General features: G+C 42.8%; 1 protein-coding gene across 3 annotated transcripts in view; it reads left to right on the top strand.

Annotated features, from left to right (window-relative positions):
• ANKRD11 (ankyrin repeat domain containing 11) overlaps positions 1-19,004 on the top strand; it is a 167,185-nt gene that overhangs the window by 89,983 nt on the left and 58,198 nt on the right. For all 3 annotated transcript variants that reach the window (XM_067471067.1, XM_060788252.2, XM_060788250.2), the window contains one exon: positions 14,435-14,579. In XM_067471067.1, the coding sequence (XP_067327168.1) occupies positions 14,493-14,579 (87 nt within the window). In that variant the 5' untranslated portion in view covers positions 14,435-14,492. The remainder of the gene's footprint in view (positions 1-14,434; positions 14,580-19,004) is intronic.

Here is a 19,004-nt window from a genome sequence, read left to right as displayed (position 1 = left end):
TTCAGAATTATTAGAGTTCCAGCGAGTAGATAAGAGCACTCTGCAGCAAGCAGTAATACATTTTATTTTTCCCCTTCCTTGCGTGGGTGTGTTAAGGCTGTAAGCAGCAGAAACAGAACTCATGGGCTAGAAGTGGGCTTTGCAGTTAATGAAAAAGAAGAGAAAATGCACTGCCAGCAGCCTTATTTTGATACAGGCTAGATATAGCGGCCAGCTTAAATAGTTACCACTTTTGTGATGCAAAATCCATGCAGCTTGGTAGTCTCCTTTGGGGGGGGGGGGGGGGTACACTCGCTTTTTTCTTATTTTCTTTCCTTCAGAGAGAGAGTCTGGTTGAATGACAGCCTGCTGTAGCCCCGCCATATTTGCATTTGATTCTTTTATTCTTGGTAGGGAAGGGTCATGCCTCTCTAAGAAAAGTTGTTCATTCTCTTAGAGCAGCATTTCTGAACCTGGAGGTCGGGGCCCCTGGGAGAGGTCGTGAGGAGGTGTCAGAGGGGTCTCCAAAGACCATCAGAAAACACAGTATTTTCTGTTGGTCATGGGAGTAGGAAGTTTGGCCCAATTCTATCGTTGGTGGGGTTCAGAATGCTCTTTGATTCTAGGTGAACTATAAATCCCAGTAACCACAACTCCTAAATGTCAATGTCAATTTCCCCCAAAGTCTTCCAGTGTTCACATTCAGGCATATTGAGTATCTGTGTCAAGTTTGGTCCAGATCCATCATTGTTTGAGTCCACAGTTCTCTCTGGATGTAGGTGAACTGCAATTCCAAAACTCAAAGTCAATGCCCACCAAACCTTTCCAGTATTTTCTCTTGGTCATGGGAGTTCTGCCTTGAGAGTTGTGCCAAGTTTAGTTCAATTCCATCGTTGGTGGAGTTCAGAATGCTCTTTGACTGTAAGTGAACTATAAATCCCAACAACTAAAACTCCCAAATGACAAAATCTATCTTCCCTCCAACCCCACCAGTATTCAGATTTGGGTGTATCGGGTATTTGTGCCAAATTTGGTCCAGTGAATGAAAATACATCCTGTATATCAGATATTTACTTTGAGATTCATAACAGTAGCAAAATGACAGTTATGAAGTAGCAACAAAAATAATGTTATGGATGGGGGTCACCACAAGAAGAGGAACTATATTAAGGGGTCGCAGCATTTGGGAGGTTGAAAAACATTGTCTTAGTGCAGCATTTCTCAACCTGGGGGTCAGGACCTCTGTGGGGGTCGCGAGGCGGTGTCAGAGGGGTTGCCAAAAACCATCAGAAAACACCGGGGGTTTTTTGGTCATGGGAAGTGTGGGAAGTTTGGCCCAATTCTGTCCTTGGTTCTGTTCAGAATCTCTTTGATTGTAGGTGAACTATAAAGCCCAACAACTACAACTCCCAAATGTCAAGGTCTGTATCCCCAAACTACACTGGTGTTCACATTTGGGCATGTTGCGTATTCATGCCAAGTTTGGTACAGATCCATCATTGCTTGAGTCTACAGTGCTCTCTGGATGTAGGTGAACTACAACTCCCAAACTCATGGTGAATGCCCACCAAACCCTTCCAATATGGGAGTCCTGTGTGCCAAGTTTGGTTCAAGTCCATTGTTGGTGGAGTTCAAAATAGTCTTTGATTGTAGGTGAACTATAAATCCCAGCAACTCCAACTCCCAAATGACAAAATCAACCCCCCCAACTCCACCAGGATTCAAACTTGGGCGTATTTGTGCTAAATTGGGTCCAGTGAACGAAAATACATTCTGCATATCAGATATTTGCATTACTATTCATAACAGTAGCAAAATTACAGTTATGAAGTAACAACAAAAATAATTTAATGGTTTGGGGTCACTACAACATGAGGAACTGTATTAAGGGGTCGTGGCATTAGAAAGGTTGAGAACCACTCTCTTAGAGTAATGCAAATCATCCATGTGTTTGTACTCATTGATGAAACAGGTCTATCTGTAATGAGAAGAAGAAATAATATTATTTCATAATGTTTAAAGGATTGTTTTTAATTTGAAGAATATTTAGCAATATCTGATAAGTGTAAATGTTCTGCAGTAATTCTTGGATAAGTAAACAGCAAACCTGAGAAGGAAGATAGGCAAAGGGCCTACGTGGCTGACATGGCTTTGGCGCAGGACTTGTGCCTGTACCTCTTTGCTGGGACTGCTATTTCCATGCATTTAACCTCCCTTTTTGGTTAATCATTGCTGGACTGTACCTTTTTGCCAGGTCTTTGTTGGCCTTTCTCACGAGGTGCAAAAGGAGATAACGTAATCGGTTTGCTCACTTCAGAGAGGCATGAAGTAGGCTTTGGCCGCGTTACCAGGAAACTGTAGGTTAATACGTTTACCTGGCAGTTTAAACACATCTTCTCTAGCCACTAAACACAGTATTCATTTCTAATTTGTGACTAACACTTCTAGGTTTTTATTGTTCACAATTCTAGTCCAGTTTTCAAATTAAAAATTTCCCCAAAGTGGCTTCAACTGGGAGGTAATAGGTAGCATCATAGTCATCTCTGTAGCTACCTCTCATCCAGTGCATTTGGAAAGTACTCTGAAGTAACCTCATTGCCAGTGGATTTGACCAAAGGCTGCCCATGATAATACTGTCTAGATCAGGTATGGGCAAACTTTCTAACTTGGGGGCCACATGATGGGCTGGAGTGGGATGGGTGGTCTGCTATTTCCTCCCTTTTGGATCCCAAAAAGGTTGGCCATGGTCAGGATGAGCTATTGGATGAGAGAGAAAAGTGTACCAATTAGACTCCGTATTGCCTACTCCTAATATATAATCTTAGAATCCTAGAGCTGGAAGAGAACCCCCCCCCCCCAGGGCTAACCAGTGCAGCCCCCTGCCATGCAAGAAGACACAATCAAAGCACTCCCAATAGACAGCCTGTGCATAAAAGGCTCCAGAGAAGGAGACTCCACCGCACTCCCAAGCAGCCCTAGGGTACTCTTCAGGAAATTCTCCCTACTTTTTTCAGTTGAATCTCTTTCCCTGCCATTTGAAACAATTGTTTCCTTGTGCCCTGGTCTCTAGAGTAAGCAGAAAGTCAGTCGCCCCCCACCCCCAAATGGGACACCCTTTAAAATCTTGAAACATGGTTCTCATGTTCCCTCTACATTTACTTCTCCCAGATAAATATCCCCCAGAAGGAAAGGAGGAAGGAAAAAGAAAAAGGAGGGAGGGAGGAAGAGAAAGGTGGAAAGAAATGGATGGAGGGAAGGGTTGGAGGGCGGCAGGGAAGGAAGGAAAGAAAGAAAGAAAAGAAGAGAAGGAAGGAGAAAGTGGGAGAGGGGAAAGAGTGAAGGAAGGAAGAACGAAAGGATGGAAGGGAAGGAAGGAGGGAGAAAGAGAGAGGTAAAGAAGGGAGGGAGGGAAGAAGGAAGAAAAGAGAGAAGGAAGGAAGGATAGAATGGTGAAAGAGGAGGACCTGAGAACAGAACCCAAGGGGCTGCATCTTGACCCTGGGCTGGGTTTGCCCATACCTTGCCTAGAATGATGTGTTGGAAATAAAGAAGTGTGTGATGATCCTTTGTTTGAGAAGCAACCATCATGAAGCCTTTCTGTCTCAAGAAGGCTAACACAGCATTAGGGGCTCTTCTACCAAAGTCAGACAACTTTCTTTTGTCTATCTACCCTTTTAGCCGAGATATATTACCTGCAAAAATAAAAGTAGGTTTTTGCCTTTTTTGAAAACTAGAGTATTTTCTCTGCTGTTTACTACCATAAGCTTATATATTCAGATTTCATGTCATTATATAATTTTGCTGTCTACATGTAGCTTAATTTATTGATGTTAGGTTTAATTTACTTATGTTAGGTTTCAATATGATGTTAGGTCTTAATGTTACTTTCATTATCAGGATTTTAGGTCAGTATTTATGTGTTTTTATGGAGGCATTGAATGTTTGCCATTCTATGTTGGAATCCACGCTGTGTCCCCTTGGGGAGATAACGTGGAGTACAAATAAGGTTGTTTATTGTTGTTGTTGTTGTTGTTGTTGTTGTTGTTATTTGAAACACAACAAGATGAGTCCACAGCAGACACTCTGCTGCCTGTTGAATTGGATCACACGTTGGACACTTCCCAAGTGTCTAGGACTGTGTGATGTATCTGCGAATAATGCGTGCAGATCCCAGTAAGGTGGCCTTTTGCAGCTGGCAGATGGTAATTTTGTCAGCGCCGATTGTGTTTAAGTGCAGGCCAAGGTCTTTAGGCACTGCACCCAGTGTGCCGATCACCACTGGGACCACTTTTACTGGCTTGTGCCAGAGTCTTTTCAGTTCGATCTTTAAATCCTCATATCGTGTCAGCTTTTCCAGTAGTTTATTATTTTTATTATATCTAGCACTGGCTATGCTGCTCTCTGCTCTGCCATAGGTGCCTAATGTTCCTATATTATTTAGGTCTGATCACAGTCGCATCTATCGCTCTTCCTCCCAAAACTTGTATGAGTTTCAACCCAATTTGGAGAATAATAATTCTTACATGTAGAACACTCTCAAAACCCTCTCCTGGGCAGGGATTGCACAATTCTTCCAGACAAGAAACCAAAGGAGTTCAGAAATCCACTCTTGGGATTGTAAGCATTTTTGAGAGCGTAACACTGTGAATGCACAGAATATGCACCCTGATGTTCTCCCCCCCTTTCAGTCTGTTGGGGATTTTGAAGGAAGATGAAATGTTTCTTGCTTTGAATTGTGTACAAATGAAGGAATGGACTCAAGAGATTAGAAAAATCAAGCACTCCACCACTAGATTTCGGAAGAGTCTATCAATATTGAATAGACAAAAAGGAATGCCACACTAAGTGGTGGTGATATTAATATGCATTGATCTGATGTACAAAGCCCAGACCAAAGAATTGTATTTTAGCTTTGGTAATAATAATGCTTTGAAATGATTGTCTGGAAGCTCCCTCAAATACTTGAAGGAAGAAGTATGATGTAAAATCTGTTTCATTCTATCGTTATCATTCAAATTCTTCAGAATGTGAGCACGGGCAGTTGTCCCAGTACCGGAAGTAGAACATTTGGGCTTTCTGTTGCAAAAGCTACCGCGGGGGCTCATAAACTACATTAAGACGGCTACCTTTTTAGGAGAATTGGTGGAAAGAGAGGGTGATGAAATATGGGGCGGTGTTTCCACAGCATAGTGCTCAGAAATGTGCCGCCTCTTTGCCAAAATCCTGCTGTCGCAGAGGGCTCTTTTGCTGTCTCATTGCCTGGTTTCACATTGAGGGGAGGGATCTCTCTCTTGCAAGGCTGCTGCTCCACAGAGATCCCTATCTCTTCTCAGGGATGAAACAGGCTCATTGAGATTCCAAGCTGCCTTTCAGTCCATTTCAGACGACATGTGATCCTCCTTATCTCTGCAAGTAATATGAGAGGCAGCTTTTTAGGTGCAAGAAGAGTATCAGAATAGGACAGTACAAACCCTATGTATATACAGAGCAGTTGTGTGTGTGTGTGTGTGTGTTATGTCTGCATTATCTGAAATCTGCATAACAGGCTTCTAGTAGTGGCATTTTTCTGCATACTTATACTAAACATGAGTGGAAAAATGTATATGAACCTCACCAACCATTCTCCCAGATGTGGGTATGTGCCTTCAAGTTGCATGTCAACAATAGCAACCCCTTGAATTTTCATTGGATCTTCTTTGGCAATGTATACTCAAAGCTGGTTTTTAAGAGTCCCTTCCTCTGAAATAGAGCCTGCAGTCCCTGCTAAGCATTGGTGGTGTTCTGTTCAGGTCCTAACCAGAGCTAGCTCTGCTTAGATTCCAGAATCAGGCCTTTTGTGGCACAATTTCATTTTTAAAAAGACAATACAAGCCAAAATGAGCGCTACATCATTTCATAGTCAGCACATTTTATTTTGCGTAAACTTTTGTGAACTTCATGGGATGAGTTGCATAAAGATGGCTAGCTTTTTGAGTGCCACAGGATCTTCATTGTTCTACCAAAGGGAAGTTTCTTACATATTTACAGGATTCACATTTTTGAGGTGTGCTTTTCCCAGACTTCCTTGACTTTTATCTTGGAAAGCCAGATGATGACGACAGTGTGGCATTGCTGACTCAAGGGATCATGCCTGTCTCTTCACAGTTGACAGGGATCTATTTGACTCCTTTTCTTAAGCTTGTTCAGTTACCACACTAGGATTCATCATATTTCATCACTTGGTATATTAAACACAATTACTGAATAACTCAGGTATAAGCCACCCAAATATAAGCTGGGGCACCTAATTTTACCACAAAAAACTGGGAAAACTTATTGACTCGAGTATAAGCTGTGGGTGGGAAATGCAGACTATTGGTAAATTTCAAAATAAAAATAGATACCAATAAAATCACATTAATTGAGGCATCAGTAGGTTCTATGTTTTTGAATATTTACATGAATGTAATTTAAGATAGAACTACCCAACTGTGATCAAACCATTATTCTAACCTTCTTCAATGTCAATGTGCTTGTGTATCCTTCCAATAATAATAGAGTAAAATAATAAATGTAATAATAATAATAATAATAATAATAATAAATAGATCACATCCTAAGCTGATGCAAGAAGATCGTGCAGACAGACTACAAGCAGAGACATAACACCATTACTCAAATGATTCATTGGAACTTGTGCCACAAATACCATCTGTGCGTGACAACTAACTGGTGGGATCACAAGCCGGAAAAAGTTACAGAGAATGAACACGCCAAACTCCTCTGGGACTTTCGGATTCAGAGAGACAGAGTTTTGGAGCATAATACTCCTGACCTCACAATCATGTTAAAAAACAAGGTATGGATCATCGTTGTCGCAATCCCAGGTAACAGCAGGATTGCAGAGAAACTGGAAAAGCTGACATGATATGAGGATTTAAAGATGCCCAGGAGAGGGTTTTGAGAGTGTTCTACATGTTCTGCCCAGGAGAGGGTTTTGAGAGTGTTCTACATGTAAGAATTATTATTCTCCAAATTGGGTTGAAACTCATACAAGTTTTGGGAGGAAGAGCGATAGATGCGACTGTGATCAGACCTAAATAATATAGGAACATTAGGCATCTATGGCAGAGCAGAGAGCAGCATAGCCAGTGCTAGATATAATAAAAATAATAAACTACTGGAAAAGCTGACACGATATGAGGATTTAAAGATCGAACTGAAAAGACTCTGGCACAAGCCAGTAAAAGTGGTCCCAGTGGTGATCGGCACACTGGGTGCAGTGCCTAAAGACCTTGGCCTGCACTTAAACACAATCGGCGCTGACAAAATTACCATCTGCCAGCTGCAAAAGGCCACCTTACTGGGATCTGCACGCATTATTCGCAGATACATCACACAGTCCTAGACACTTGGGAAGTGTCTGACGTGTGATCCAATTCAACAGCCAGCAGAGTATCTGCTGTGGACTCATCTTGTTGTGTTTCAAATAATAATAATAATAATAATAATAATAATAATAATAATAGAATAAAATAATGGAAATGTAGTAATAACAATAATAATAGAGTAAAATAATACTAATAACAGAGTAAAGTTATAAATAACCTTGACACAATTATTAGCTGAGGGGAGCCTAAAACTGGGGCTGAAAAACTAGGCTTATCCTCAAGTATATACAGTATGTGTTACAAGCAACTGGTTTAAGAATTCATTCTGGGCAAAGTATGAGGGACTGTTTGGTACATTTATAGAACCATTAATGTATGGATAATTCATTGTCTTCCCCAATGGGTTTCCAGCCTGTAAGTACTGAATACTTAAACTTGAGCAAAAAGAAGGAAAAGGCAGATACCTTGAGTTTCCAGCTTGCTAAAATCAGGAATACGAAATGCACTCTAAAATTCAGCATGACTCATTTTGTGCTAAATGTGGGCCAATCTCTTTGCAGTTTTAGCGCTATTGTGTTTGGCACAGAATTATTGTTTCCCCCGTATCTTTTCTCTCCCCCCCCCCTTTTTTTATTTTCATAGACATGTTGGATTATAGTGGAAGGAGTCTGTTCTGCCCTGCTCTGCCCTTTTACTCATAAAGACCAGGCAAAAAGAGGCACTTTGAGTCTCTTCAGCAGGCAGCCCACAGTGGCATGAGTTGGCAGCAATGAAATGAATGTAGGGCTCTGAGTTCATTGGCCGTGCTCTGCTCCTAAACTGCTGGAGCTGCACTTTCTCTGCCTGGTGTCAGCAGAACCTCTAAACGTAAATGTGTAGCTCTGAAGCAGGATAAAACCCTATGTACAGTTTGCTGAAGTTTTCTCTTCTTTACATCCAAAATGCTCAGGGAGCTGCCCAAAGTGACTTTTCCTTTGATTTCTTTCTTTCGATTCCTGACTCTCTCCAGATACTTTTTTTTAAAGAGTTGCCTCTCTGTAAGTATTTTGAAACCAGCTTTTCCTCATGCCTTTATGGAGATGAAGCCGACAGCCTCAATTACCAAACTTCCTGTAAAAGTCACATCATGTTTAAGACACTTGCTTTGTAATTTGAGAATAATCAGATCCATGTCTGAAATGGTAATGAAAATACTGTTCTATGGAAGGCCAAACTAATACGCAAGGCATACAGCATAAATGCTTGTAGATCACAAAGAGGAACTACCTTTTGCAGGCACATCTTATTACTTACTACTTGTTGGAGCTGTTTTTGTAACTTAGTTATATAGAAGGCATTTAAACACACCCCTGGTGGCATTATAACAAATAAAATTGCTGCTGCTGTTTGCCTTCAAGTTGTTTCAATTTGTGGTGACACTGTCATGGGGTTTTCTTGGCACAATTTGTTCAGAGGGAGCTTTCCTTTGCCTTCCTCTGAGGCTGAGAGAATGTTCCTTTCCTGAATTGTCCCAGTGGTTTCCAGGGGATTCGAACTCTGGTAACATTGACTCTCCACTGAAAACATGGCATCGTTCAAATGGGAGATAATGAAGACCACTTGTGAAAGATACTTAAAGATTGTAAACATGTTTTAGCTATTCCATCAGTGCAGCTGAGGATGTAGATTTTTTCCGCATCAAGAGCAACTTTTGACGTTGCAGGTTGCTTCTGACGTGAAAGAATTGGCCGTTTGCAAGGACATTGCCCAAGTGATACCTGGATGTGTTGATGTTTTAGCATCCTTATGGGAGGCTTCTCTCATGTCCCCCGCATGGGGAGCTGGAGCTCATCCGCTCTCTCCCCAGATTTGAACCTCTAACCCAGGGGTCCTTAAACTTTTTAAACAGAGGGCCAAGTCACAGTCTTTCAAACTGTTGGAGGGCCGGATTATAATTTGAAAAAAACATGAATGAATTCCTATGCACACTGCACATATCTTATTTGTAGTGCAATAAACACTTTAAACAATACAATAATTAAAATGAACAATTTTGACAAATATAAAGTTATTAGTATTTCAATGGGAAGTGTGGACCTGCTTTTGGCTGATGATATAGCGTTGTTGTTGTGTGCTTTCAAGTCGTTTCAGACTTAGGTTGACCTTGTGCGAGGGCCGGGTAAATGACCTTGGAGGGCCGCATCTGACCCCCGGGCCTTAGTTTGAGGACCCCTGCTCTAATCTGTCGGTCTTTGGTCCTATTGTCACAAGGGTTTAACCCACTGCACTACCGGGGGCTCCCTAAGGATTTGGATTGAAATCTCAAATAAATCTTAGTAAACCAAACTTAGTAAATGGGTCCTTAGATTGCTCATTGCTGTCTTTTGATAATATAGTAAAGGTAAAGGTTTCCCCTGACTGTAAGTATAGTCATGTCCGACTCTTGGGCTTGGTGCTCATCTCCATTTCTAAGCCGAAGAGTCGGCATTTTCCATACACACCTTCAAGGTCATGTGGCTAGCATGACTGCATGGAACTCGGTTACCTTCCCATAGAAGCAGTACCTATTGATCTATTCATATTTGCATGTTTTCAAACTGCTAGGTTGGCAGGAGTTGCGGCTAACAGAGGGAGCTCAAGAAAGAGGAGGAAAAGAATTGGCTTGGGTACCCTAAGTAAGATGCAAGTCCCTTCTTTCTCTGTGCCTATCACCCTGGCCATAGGTTAACAAGTGATCTGTGACTCATAAGTCTTAGTGCCCTCATTGCAATCAGTGTGTTAAAAAATGATTCACAGAGGGAAATGGCTGCCCTTTCAGCTTGAGTGGGCTAGGAGTGTGTATTTGTGCGTGGCTTTGGTGGAGCGCCGTTGCAACATGCCTGGCTGCCTGCCCCATGTAAACAGTTTTCTTTTGTCCTTGCAGAGACGTGTCCGGGGAATTATATTATGTTCCTCAGTCGCCTTGCTCTCCCGCTTCCTTATTGTGAAGTGGGCATAGGGTTGTCTAGGTAGCTATTTACCAAACAGGAGTGTTGAGGGACATGAAACTTTGAGACAGCCAGTCACAGTAGACCTATCCGTTCTTCAAATCAGGTGGGATTTGGATCAGATTTTGCATCACATGGAGCCCCTCTCCTCCTTTATGAGCCGGAGGGCAGTTCATACAAAGTGTGTGTTTGTGTCCCTCATGCTCTCCTTCCCAAGCTCCTGAACAATGTCCTGTGAAACAAAATGGGGCTTGCAGGCACGGCTGGTAATTGTTGTGCAAATACAATGCTCCCTCCAAGCCGCTAAATAGGCCAGGGCTCTGTTTACATGGAGAGGCAGCCAGCTTTCCAAGTGTAATGAGTCAGCGACACGAACAGAAGGGGTGCGGAATTAATCTGGCATCCGTCTGGCTTTCTCGCAGAGTTTGGTGTAAAATAGGTGTGGACCCGGGTTACAAATGGTGGCTGTGTTGTCGTTCTCCAGAGCAAACAGAATGTTCCAGGAATAAATCCATGAATTTCAGTTCAGTCTAAACCAGTTACCAGTGGGACCTGGATTGGATATCCTGGCTCCCATTTCACCCCACATGTTTTTTTTCTTCTTCAAAATGTCACCTTAACTGTGTGGCCAAAGGAACTTTGTAGGTATACGAATATCTTCCATAGAGAGCAGCTATATTGGTGCAGGTTCTGACAGCACAATTTGGAGTGTTTCTTATGTGTTATGAGAATGGTGCAACTTCTTCCCCACATTTACTGCTGCCACCAGCCTGCCAGCAACCTCCCCCCCCCCCCCCCACAAATGTTTGTTCATTTACTATAAATCCTTGATTATAGCTGAGATTATGGGCTGGTGTAGAATTTAGCTTCATCTCCCTGCCCCAGGGAACTTGGTGAAGCCTCCTCTTTAGGTTAATGTCAGGATATGATTTGGTTGTGAAGACAGGCAGCTCAGCAGTTTGAAGAGGAGACAGAGAGATGATATAGCAAAGGGAGCCCTAAATTTAACTTAACCTGATGACAGGCATCAAGCAACTAGTTATGTTTTGGTGACAGTCTATACCTGACCTTTCAGTGATTTTTCTGGTGCAGCACACAGTGACTTCTCCCCAATTCCTTCCATTTCTCCAGTTCTTGCTGATTCTTTTGTTCTTATTCTACTTTGATACCAGCCTGATTTCCTGGACCTTTGTCAATTGGTTCTACTTGTTTTTGGCAGATGTTCCGGAAATTAGCCTAGATGACAAGATAGCAGCAGTAATGTTTGAAGAACGTTTTGGAAACACACCTTATGAGGCCTGAAGTTATCACTTCAGTGTTATATCAAATAAATGGTTATGGTTATAAGCATTGGGGGGTTTGAATAGATCTGTATGCCATACTTATTTGTAGGCATCATCTTCTTTGGGAGGGTCTTACTTGGAATTTATTGAGAATGAGATTCCCCGTACAGTTGTTGTTGATTATTTGATGAAAATTTTGAGGGGCAACAGATACTTCAGACCCATGGAAAGCAGGGCACTCGGTTGTCTGAATGGCTTCTGTAATCATTGTAATGTGTTTGTGGTTCACTTGACTTCGGGTAGCTGGGAATGAATACATTGGAAATACTCATGCACACACCGCATATATATATATATATATATATATATATATATATATATATGTCCTGACTTTTTGTCTGACAACACTACATTTAAGAAAGTAAATGTACTCCTAGGCAGTAAAAGATAAAATATGCAATCGGAAGAATACGGATATGTTCCTGTGTTGAAAAGAGCAATTCAACGTGCTTCAATAAACATTTTACTCAAAACTAATGGTATGCACATATGAAATAAAACAGCTAGGTAACATACGCTAGGACACAACGATTTCGAGCCTTTTAGAGGCCACTTGGCCAGGGATGTTTTTTTCTTTCACCAACCTCTATTTTTCTTATGATTTCAATTTTGTTCTATAGATCTGTGCTCTTTTAACATACTGGGGGATAGTTGGCGATGCAGACTTTTCTTTGTGTGTGTTTTGCTGTCCCCATCTGCTCAGGAAGTGATTCAGGACGCAACCGCCATTTACTTTACTTGTTGCAGGCAGACAGACAAGGTTATAGTAGGATTGGCAAGATCATAAACACAGTCTTTGAGCCGGTGCTCTACTGCAGTGTTTACTGCAGACATGCTCCTGCAATCTGTCATTGAAAGCTGAGTTTCTCCAGTTCACCAGTGTTGTTGTTGTGTTGTTGTTGTTTTTACTATTTGGTAATACAGATACATTTTCCAGTGTGAACATAGTGGCATCGCCTTTTCTGTGAGAAGAGGAAGTGAGACCAAGATTGTTGTTGTGTCCCTGACATGGGTGCATGCATGCTCTTTCTGTCCTTCTCTCCTGACCAGAAAAGCTTGTTCATGAAGGTAGCCTTTTTGTTTGGTGATTTCTCATGCTCTCTCACACATTAGAGAGCATGAAGTATTTCCAAATGCATAACATATAGGCAAGTGCAACCATTAGGACAGGTTGAAAACAAAAGACTTTCTGATATCCCTCATGAGATGAATTTTCCATGGGATTGCTAACAGCCTGTGTGCCTCTCATGTACCAATGTCTAGGAACAGTAGAAACTATTGACTGTTTATTGATGTATTGTGGGCTTGGTCTCATGTAAGCTGAACCGAGTCCCTTGGGGAGATGGTAGCAGGGTCCAAATAAATAAATAAATAAATAAATAAATAATAATAATTGTTATTATTATTATTATTAATGAGCATCCGGTGCCTTTTAGGTTTGTATTACTTTGCAAAACTCCTGTCCAACTTTTTTGGGGGAAAGGCAAAGGTTCTGGACTTTATATAAATGATCTGCCTCCTTCCTCTTACCCACTTACCCACCCCTAACTGACTGTGAAATCAGGAGTTTCCCTGTTCCAGGATGGCTTCCTCCAATTGTTGCTTGTAGAGGCCTGCTTTTTGTGTGTGTTTTGAGCCTGATGTCTGTCTCATCAAGAGGCAGATTCGCAGGGGGAAGAATTTCCGGTAGCTCTTCCTTTTCAGCTCCTTCCTGCCAGATAGTTCCTATTATGGCCACCTTGCTTTCTGTTTTCCTGTGGAGTAACTTTGGTAGAGTAACAGGGGTCTCCTAGCTCAGACCGATAAGGGATGGCTGATACTATGCTGCAGGGATGTCACAAGGCACACTGCTTCTGTTTTTGCCTTGCAGATGTCAGTTCCCTTTTCAGCCCTGTAACCAGGCAACTCAAGGCATGGGCAACGTAGAGCTTCGTTGCTGTGGTTCTGAATTGCGCCTTTCCTTAGACCCACGTACAAAGCCATTGCTGAGCTGGAATGGTGGGGACCGCTGTATAAACTGTACTGAGAAAATGAGAGATTGCCTTCCTCATTTACCATCTGTGCACACGCTTGGAAATATTTCTGTCTAAGTGACATAATTCTTAGGCGCAAACTGCTTCATGTGACTGGGTTGTTTTGTGTTTTCCGGTCAGACCTTATAACTTCTGAGTATGCCTGTCATAGATGCAAGTGAAACAACGGGAGCGAATGCTTCTGGAACATGTCCATACAGCCCGGAAAACACACACAACCCAGTGATTCCAGCCTTCAACAATACATTGCTTCATGTGATATTGTCTTGAGTGTCAAAAGTATTCAGTTTCATTGCATCCACCATTTATAGCATAAGGTATCAAAGTTTGTGTACTTGTTTGTACATGTTTATGTATACACACGTTTCAATACTCACAAGTACAGAGAGGAGACCATATTGGATCACTAAAAGCTTGGACCACTGAAGGGAGACCTAAGGGTTCCTTTTGGGGGTTGCTATTCAGAAGAGAATGCATTTCTCAGATATGAAATTATGCACAAAAGGAAAGGTTTTTCACTCCTTGACTCTCTACATCTGGCATCCTAAACCAAGGTTTCATTTAATCTACCCAAGGGAATTTACATCTCTGTTTTTTTCTGTTATTAGTATTTATATCCCATTTTTGTGCCTTGGGAGAGATTTAAAGTGGCTCTCCTTGTTTAGTATCTCAGTTATACTTAACTTCTCCTATGTTTGGTCAGGTCACAGCTGAACCTCTGTGTGTCTTCTTTCTCCTTGCAGACGGTTGATGATGAAGCGATGGCAGCATAAATGAAGGCCAAGTAAGGAAGGCAGAACGATGCCCAAGGGTGGGTGTTCTAAAACACCACAATCGGAAGATTTTTCTCTCAGCAACGACATGGTGGAGAAACAAACTGGGAAAAAGGTACTGTCTTTCCCTTACTCCCGTCTTTGTCCTAACGACTCCTATTTTGTAGCAAGAGGAGACATGTGGGAATCTTTGTTCTCAGACTGCTGTGTTTGCTGGGCCAGGCAATTACTTGGTACCATTTATTACAGCATGGGCCATTGTTAGAACATATACCTTGTGCCGTTTATTAAAACGGGATGTTTCCTTAACTTCATTTCTCACAGGCTGTTCTCTGTTTCTCATTTATACTGTTTTAAAAGGTATACTTTGCCAATCAGATGTCTGCAAATTAGATTTTAACCGACTGCAATTTTTCTTGCCACAGAGCAGCTGCTGGCATAAGCTCTTTCTACTGTCGGGAAGAGCTGTGTGCGCCTTCCTTGGAGCCAATAGTTCTCTTGCAGGTTCCCCGCTTCCTCTTCTGTGAATTTGGTAGTCTTTTCTCTAAGCTGATTGATCCCCCTGCAACACCTTCTATCATGGTCCATCGAATATCTGGCAGTAAGAATGCAACAAGAGAGAGGTGGAAGAGGCACTCTTTAATAGGTCCTTCTGCAACCCATTCGTAAGCAGAGTTGTTTTGTGACTTTATGGCTATCTTATGTCAGATTGCACCACTGGCAAATCCATAGTTGCATCTGTATGTGACTAGTAGCCCCATCTCACCTCTGGATAATTTAATTGTAAGGGTGAGCATTACACCTACTCTCAATGTCATGTTCTCAAGGGCCTTGGCCACTTCCCATCCCACTCCTCTGCCCTCTGTGGGGAGCGACCTCTATGCACACTTTAGATAACTGATCATGCAGGAGACTTGCATGCATTGAGCAAAAACCAGGTTTTCAGCCATAATTTTGAAGTGTAGTAAAAAGAAAGACATATGTGAGGTCTTTGTGGGAGTTCCTTTCCCCTCCTCTGCCTATGTTAATCAAATGTCCTGTGTGAAAGAGCTCTGAGATGAAGCTTTAAAGTGAGTAGCTGTATTGGGAACAAGGCTCCCTTTATCACCAAATGAGTGGGATCTGATTGCAGCTGCCTCTCCACCAGATACAGCTGTGCAGACCAAGCTGGGTTTAGCAAAGCAGAGTAGGTGTGTCTTTTTGCTTATCTCTGCCCATTACGATGGATTATTTGGAGCGTATGATCAGGGTTCGAATCCTCACTCAGACGTTGAGCACACACTGGGTCCGCCTTGGGCAAATCACACTCTCACTGCAATGCCAAGCCCTCTTGGAATAGATATTTGCCTAGAAAACCTCATGAAAGAGTTACCATAAGTTGGAAACAACTTGAAGGCACAATAACAAGAAGTATTGAATCATAGAGTTAGGAGAGACCCCCAAGGGGTACCCAGTTGAATCCCCTTCTGCCAGTCAGGAAGGCACAATCAAAGCCCTCCCAGGCAGAGAAGGAGACTCTACCTTTTTTTTTTCCAGGCAGCACAGACCACTTTTGAATTGTGCTTACTGTATAGGTGAAATCTCTTTTCTTGCACTTTGCATCCATTGTTCCATTTCGTCCCAGTCTCTGGAGCTGCAGAAATCAAGTTTGCCTCTTTCTCAGCGTGACATCCTAACATAGCTCTCATGTCCCCTTCTCCCAGTCTTCTCTTTTCCAAGCTAAACATCCCCAGCTCCCTATGATGCTTCTCAGAGACTTTGAAGGTATCCCTCCTTGCTCATTTCAGATCTGCCTGTTGTGTATAAGAAGGTGCAGTTTCTTATTCACAAAGATCTAGATCTATTGAACTGGCTGAAGGAGCCTACACCAACATAACATTGCAGAAACAGTGACTAAGGCGAAAGGCAGTTGGCCATTAGACCTCGACGTCTGGGCATTGCTGCCTGTGTGCACTTCTACTGGTTCTAATCTATCTTGTGTTTGTCAACACTCCCCAAAGGCCTTTTCTTGCCAGCATGCCTCCTTCCACGGGCTCAGGTTCATCAACTTGGGAGGGGCCTTTGGAGTGGAATCTATTTCCGGCCATGGTCTAAAACCAGTGACAGGGCTGTAATTTCCAAGTGGGTGTTGTGTGTTTTGTCCTTTTGCTGGGACTTGGGTGACCCTGGCTTCATTGGAGGACGCGGACGCTAATAGAAATGGATTAGGAGGCCCGAGCCACATGACCTATTGGCAGAAGCACTGTCACAACCCCTACCTCAATCTCCTTTCTCCTCAATCTGGTGCCCTGGCAGTAAAATGCTACTATGGCCATGCAAGTTTTGGTTTGTAATTCACACCGTTTGTCTTGTTCTTCATTGGCAACTGCATTAAGCCAGGAAAGGGAACAGGTCTTTTCCTGCACAGCTGTATTATGGTGTTAAAGGGGGCAGAGAGAGGGGCGATAACGCTAGCACTCAGCCCCAGGTAATGTATAGCCTTTTATAGAATAACACTAAAAGCTCACATTTCAGAGAGGCAGAGATAATGAGGGCCTTCAGGCTCCGAGTGCATGGTGTAGATGTTTGACAATGCGTCCTATTTCTCCACATGTTTACATGGGTTTGGTATGTGCAGGCTTTCTGCAAGGAATTGCTTGTTGAGGAAAAGGCTTTTTAATGATGGTATGCTGTAACTGAATTTGTTTGGAAGTACTTTTGTACTTTGTTTAATTTGATCACATTTTTAGTGCGATAAGCTCTCTAATCGTGTATTGTAGTTTACTCTGGTTTTAGCTGTTTCTGTCTCCTAATGATGTTGGGACCATTCTTGAGTCCCAGCATTGGGAGAAAAATGAGCAATTAGTATAAAAATAAATAAAGACCATGGGTTTCATTACTTTTGTGACCCTCAGAGTCTGGGCGTGCATCTAGACCAGGCATGGATGGTCTTTCTAACTTGGGGAGGCCGGGTGGAAGGGGGTTCTTCCTAAGCTCCCTCGCTGCCCTTTCATCCCCTTCCTTTTCTCTTTTGAAGGCAGAATGTGAAGGAAAGGCAGGAAACATTTAGATCCCAAAAGGGTTAGCCTTCTTCAGGATGACATGCTGGTCGGGAGAGAAAATGTATCCATGAGACCCCGTATTGCCTACTCCTGATATAGAATCCTAGAGCTGGAAGAGAACCCCAAGGGCCATCCAGTCCAACCCCCTGCCATGCAAGAAGGCATAATCAAAGCACTCCCTGATAGACAGCCTCTGCAGAAAAGCCTCCAGAGAAGGAGACTCCACCACACTCCAAGCCTCCTATGCCACTCTCCAGGAAGTTCTTCCTAATCTTTTCAGACAGATCCCTTTCCCTGCCATTTGGAATCATTGCTCCCTTATGCCCTGGTCTCTAGAGCAACAGAACGCTAGTTTTCCCTCTCCTCCTCGTCCTCCTCAATGGGACACCCTTTCAGATCTTGAAACATGGTTCTCATGGTCCCTCTCTACTTCTCTTCTCCCACCTAAATATCCCCAGGAGGAAAGGAGGACGGAAAAAGAGAAGGAAAGAAGGAAGGGAGGAAGAGAGCAAGAGGAAAATGGAAGGGGGAGGGAGGAAAGAGAAGGAAGGAAAGACAAAAGGGAAGGAAGGAAGGAAAAAGAGGGAGAGAAAGAAGGAGAGAGGAAAGAGGGAAGGATGGAAGGAAGAGAAGGAAGAAGGAAAAAGAGAAGAAAGGCTGAAAGAGTGGAACGCAATGGAGAGAGGGAGAAAGAGGGGGAAGGGAAGAAGGAAGGAAAGAGAGAAGGAAGGAAAGGCAAAAGCGAAGGGAGGAAGGAGAAAGAGGGAGAGAGGGAAGGAGGTAGGAAAGAAAAGAAGGATGAAAGGGTGGAAGGGAAGGAAGGATGTAAGAAGAAAGGAGGAGGGAAGGGATGGAGGGAGGAAGAGAAGAAAGGAAGGATATGATGGTGAGAGAGTAGTGGGCCTGAGAAAAGAGCCCAAGGGGCCACACCTGGCCCCCGGGCCTGGGTTTACCTATTCCTGATCTAGACTGTAGAAGTAATGCAATTTTTGACACCACCCTAACTGTTAGGGTTCAGTGGTGTGGAATCCTTGGAGTTGTGGTTTGGTAGAACTCCATCCCTTTTGAGCAGAGAAGGGTAAAGACCTTGTACAATGCTAGCTTCCATGATGCCATAGCACTGAGCCATGGTGGTTAAAGTGATGCATGAATTCTTCGGTATAGGTGCACTTCCAAATGGTTGCACCACTTCGCTGCATTGCAGGGAAGGACTATTCCAATGTCTCCAAGCCGTAGGAGTTAATCCACTCTTGTGTATGAAACCACTCATCAAGGCTAGTCACTACATGCACACAGCATATAGTGCTGCTGTCAGGGGCTGTAAACACTTCTATAGGATGCGTATCAACCTGCAAGAAACTCTAATTTGGTTCTTCCAGCCAGTGTTGGTTTAGGATTTTCTTAAGCAGTAGCCCCAACTGCTGCTCTTTTGGAAGGTTTCCCAATGTCTCTGAATTTTGGTGGTGTAGAACTCACGGCATATGTTTCTATGCTGGATG

Source organism: Anolis sagrei, chromosome 8 (genome assembly GCF_037176765.1).
Source record: "Anolis sagrei isolate rAnoSag1 chromosome 8, rAnoSag1.mat, whole genome shotgun sequence".
NCBI lineage: Eukaryota > Metazoa > Chordata > Lepidosauria > Squamata > Dactyloidae > Anolis > Anolis sagrei.
This window is presented reverse-complemented; position numbering and strand designations above follow the sequence as displayed.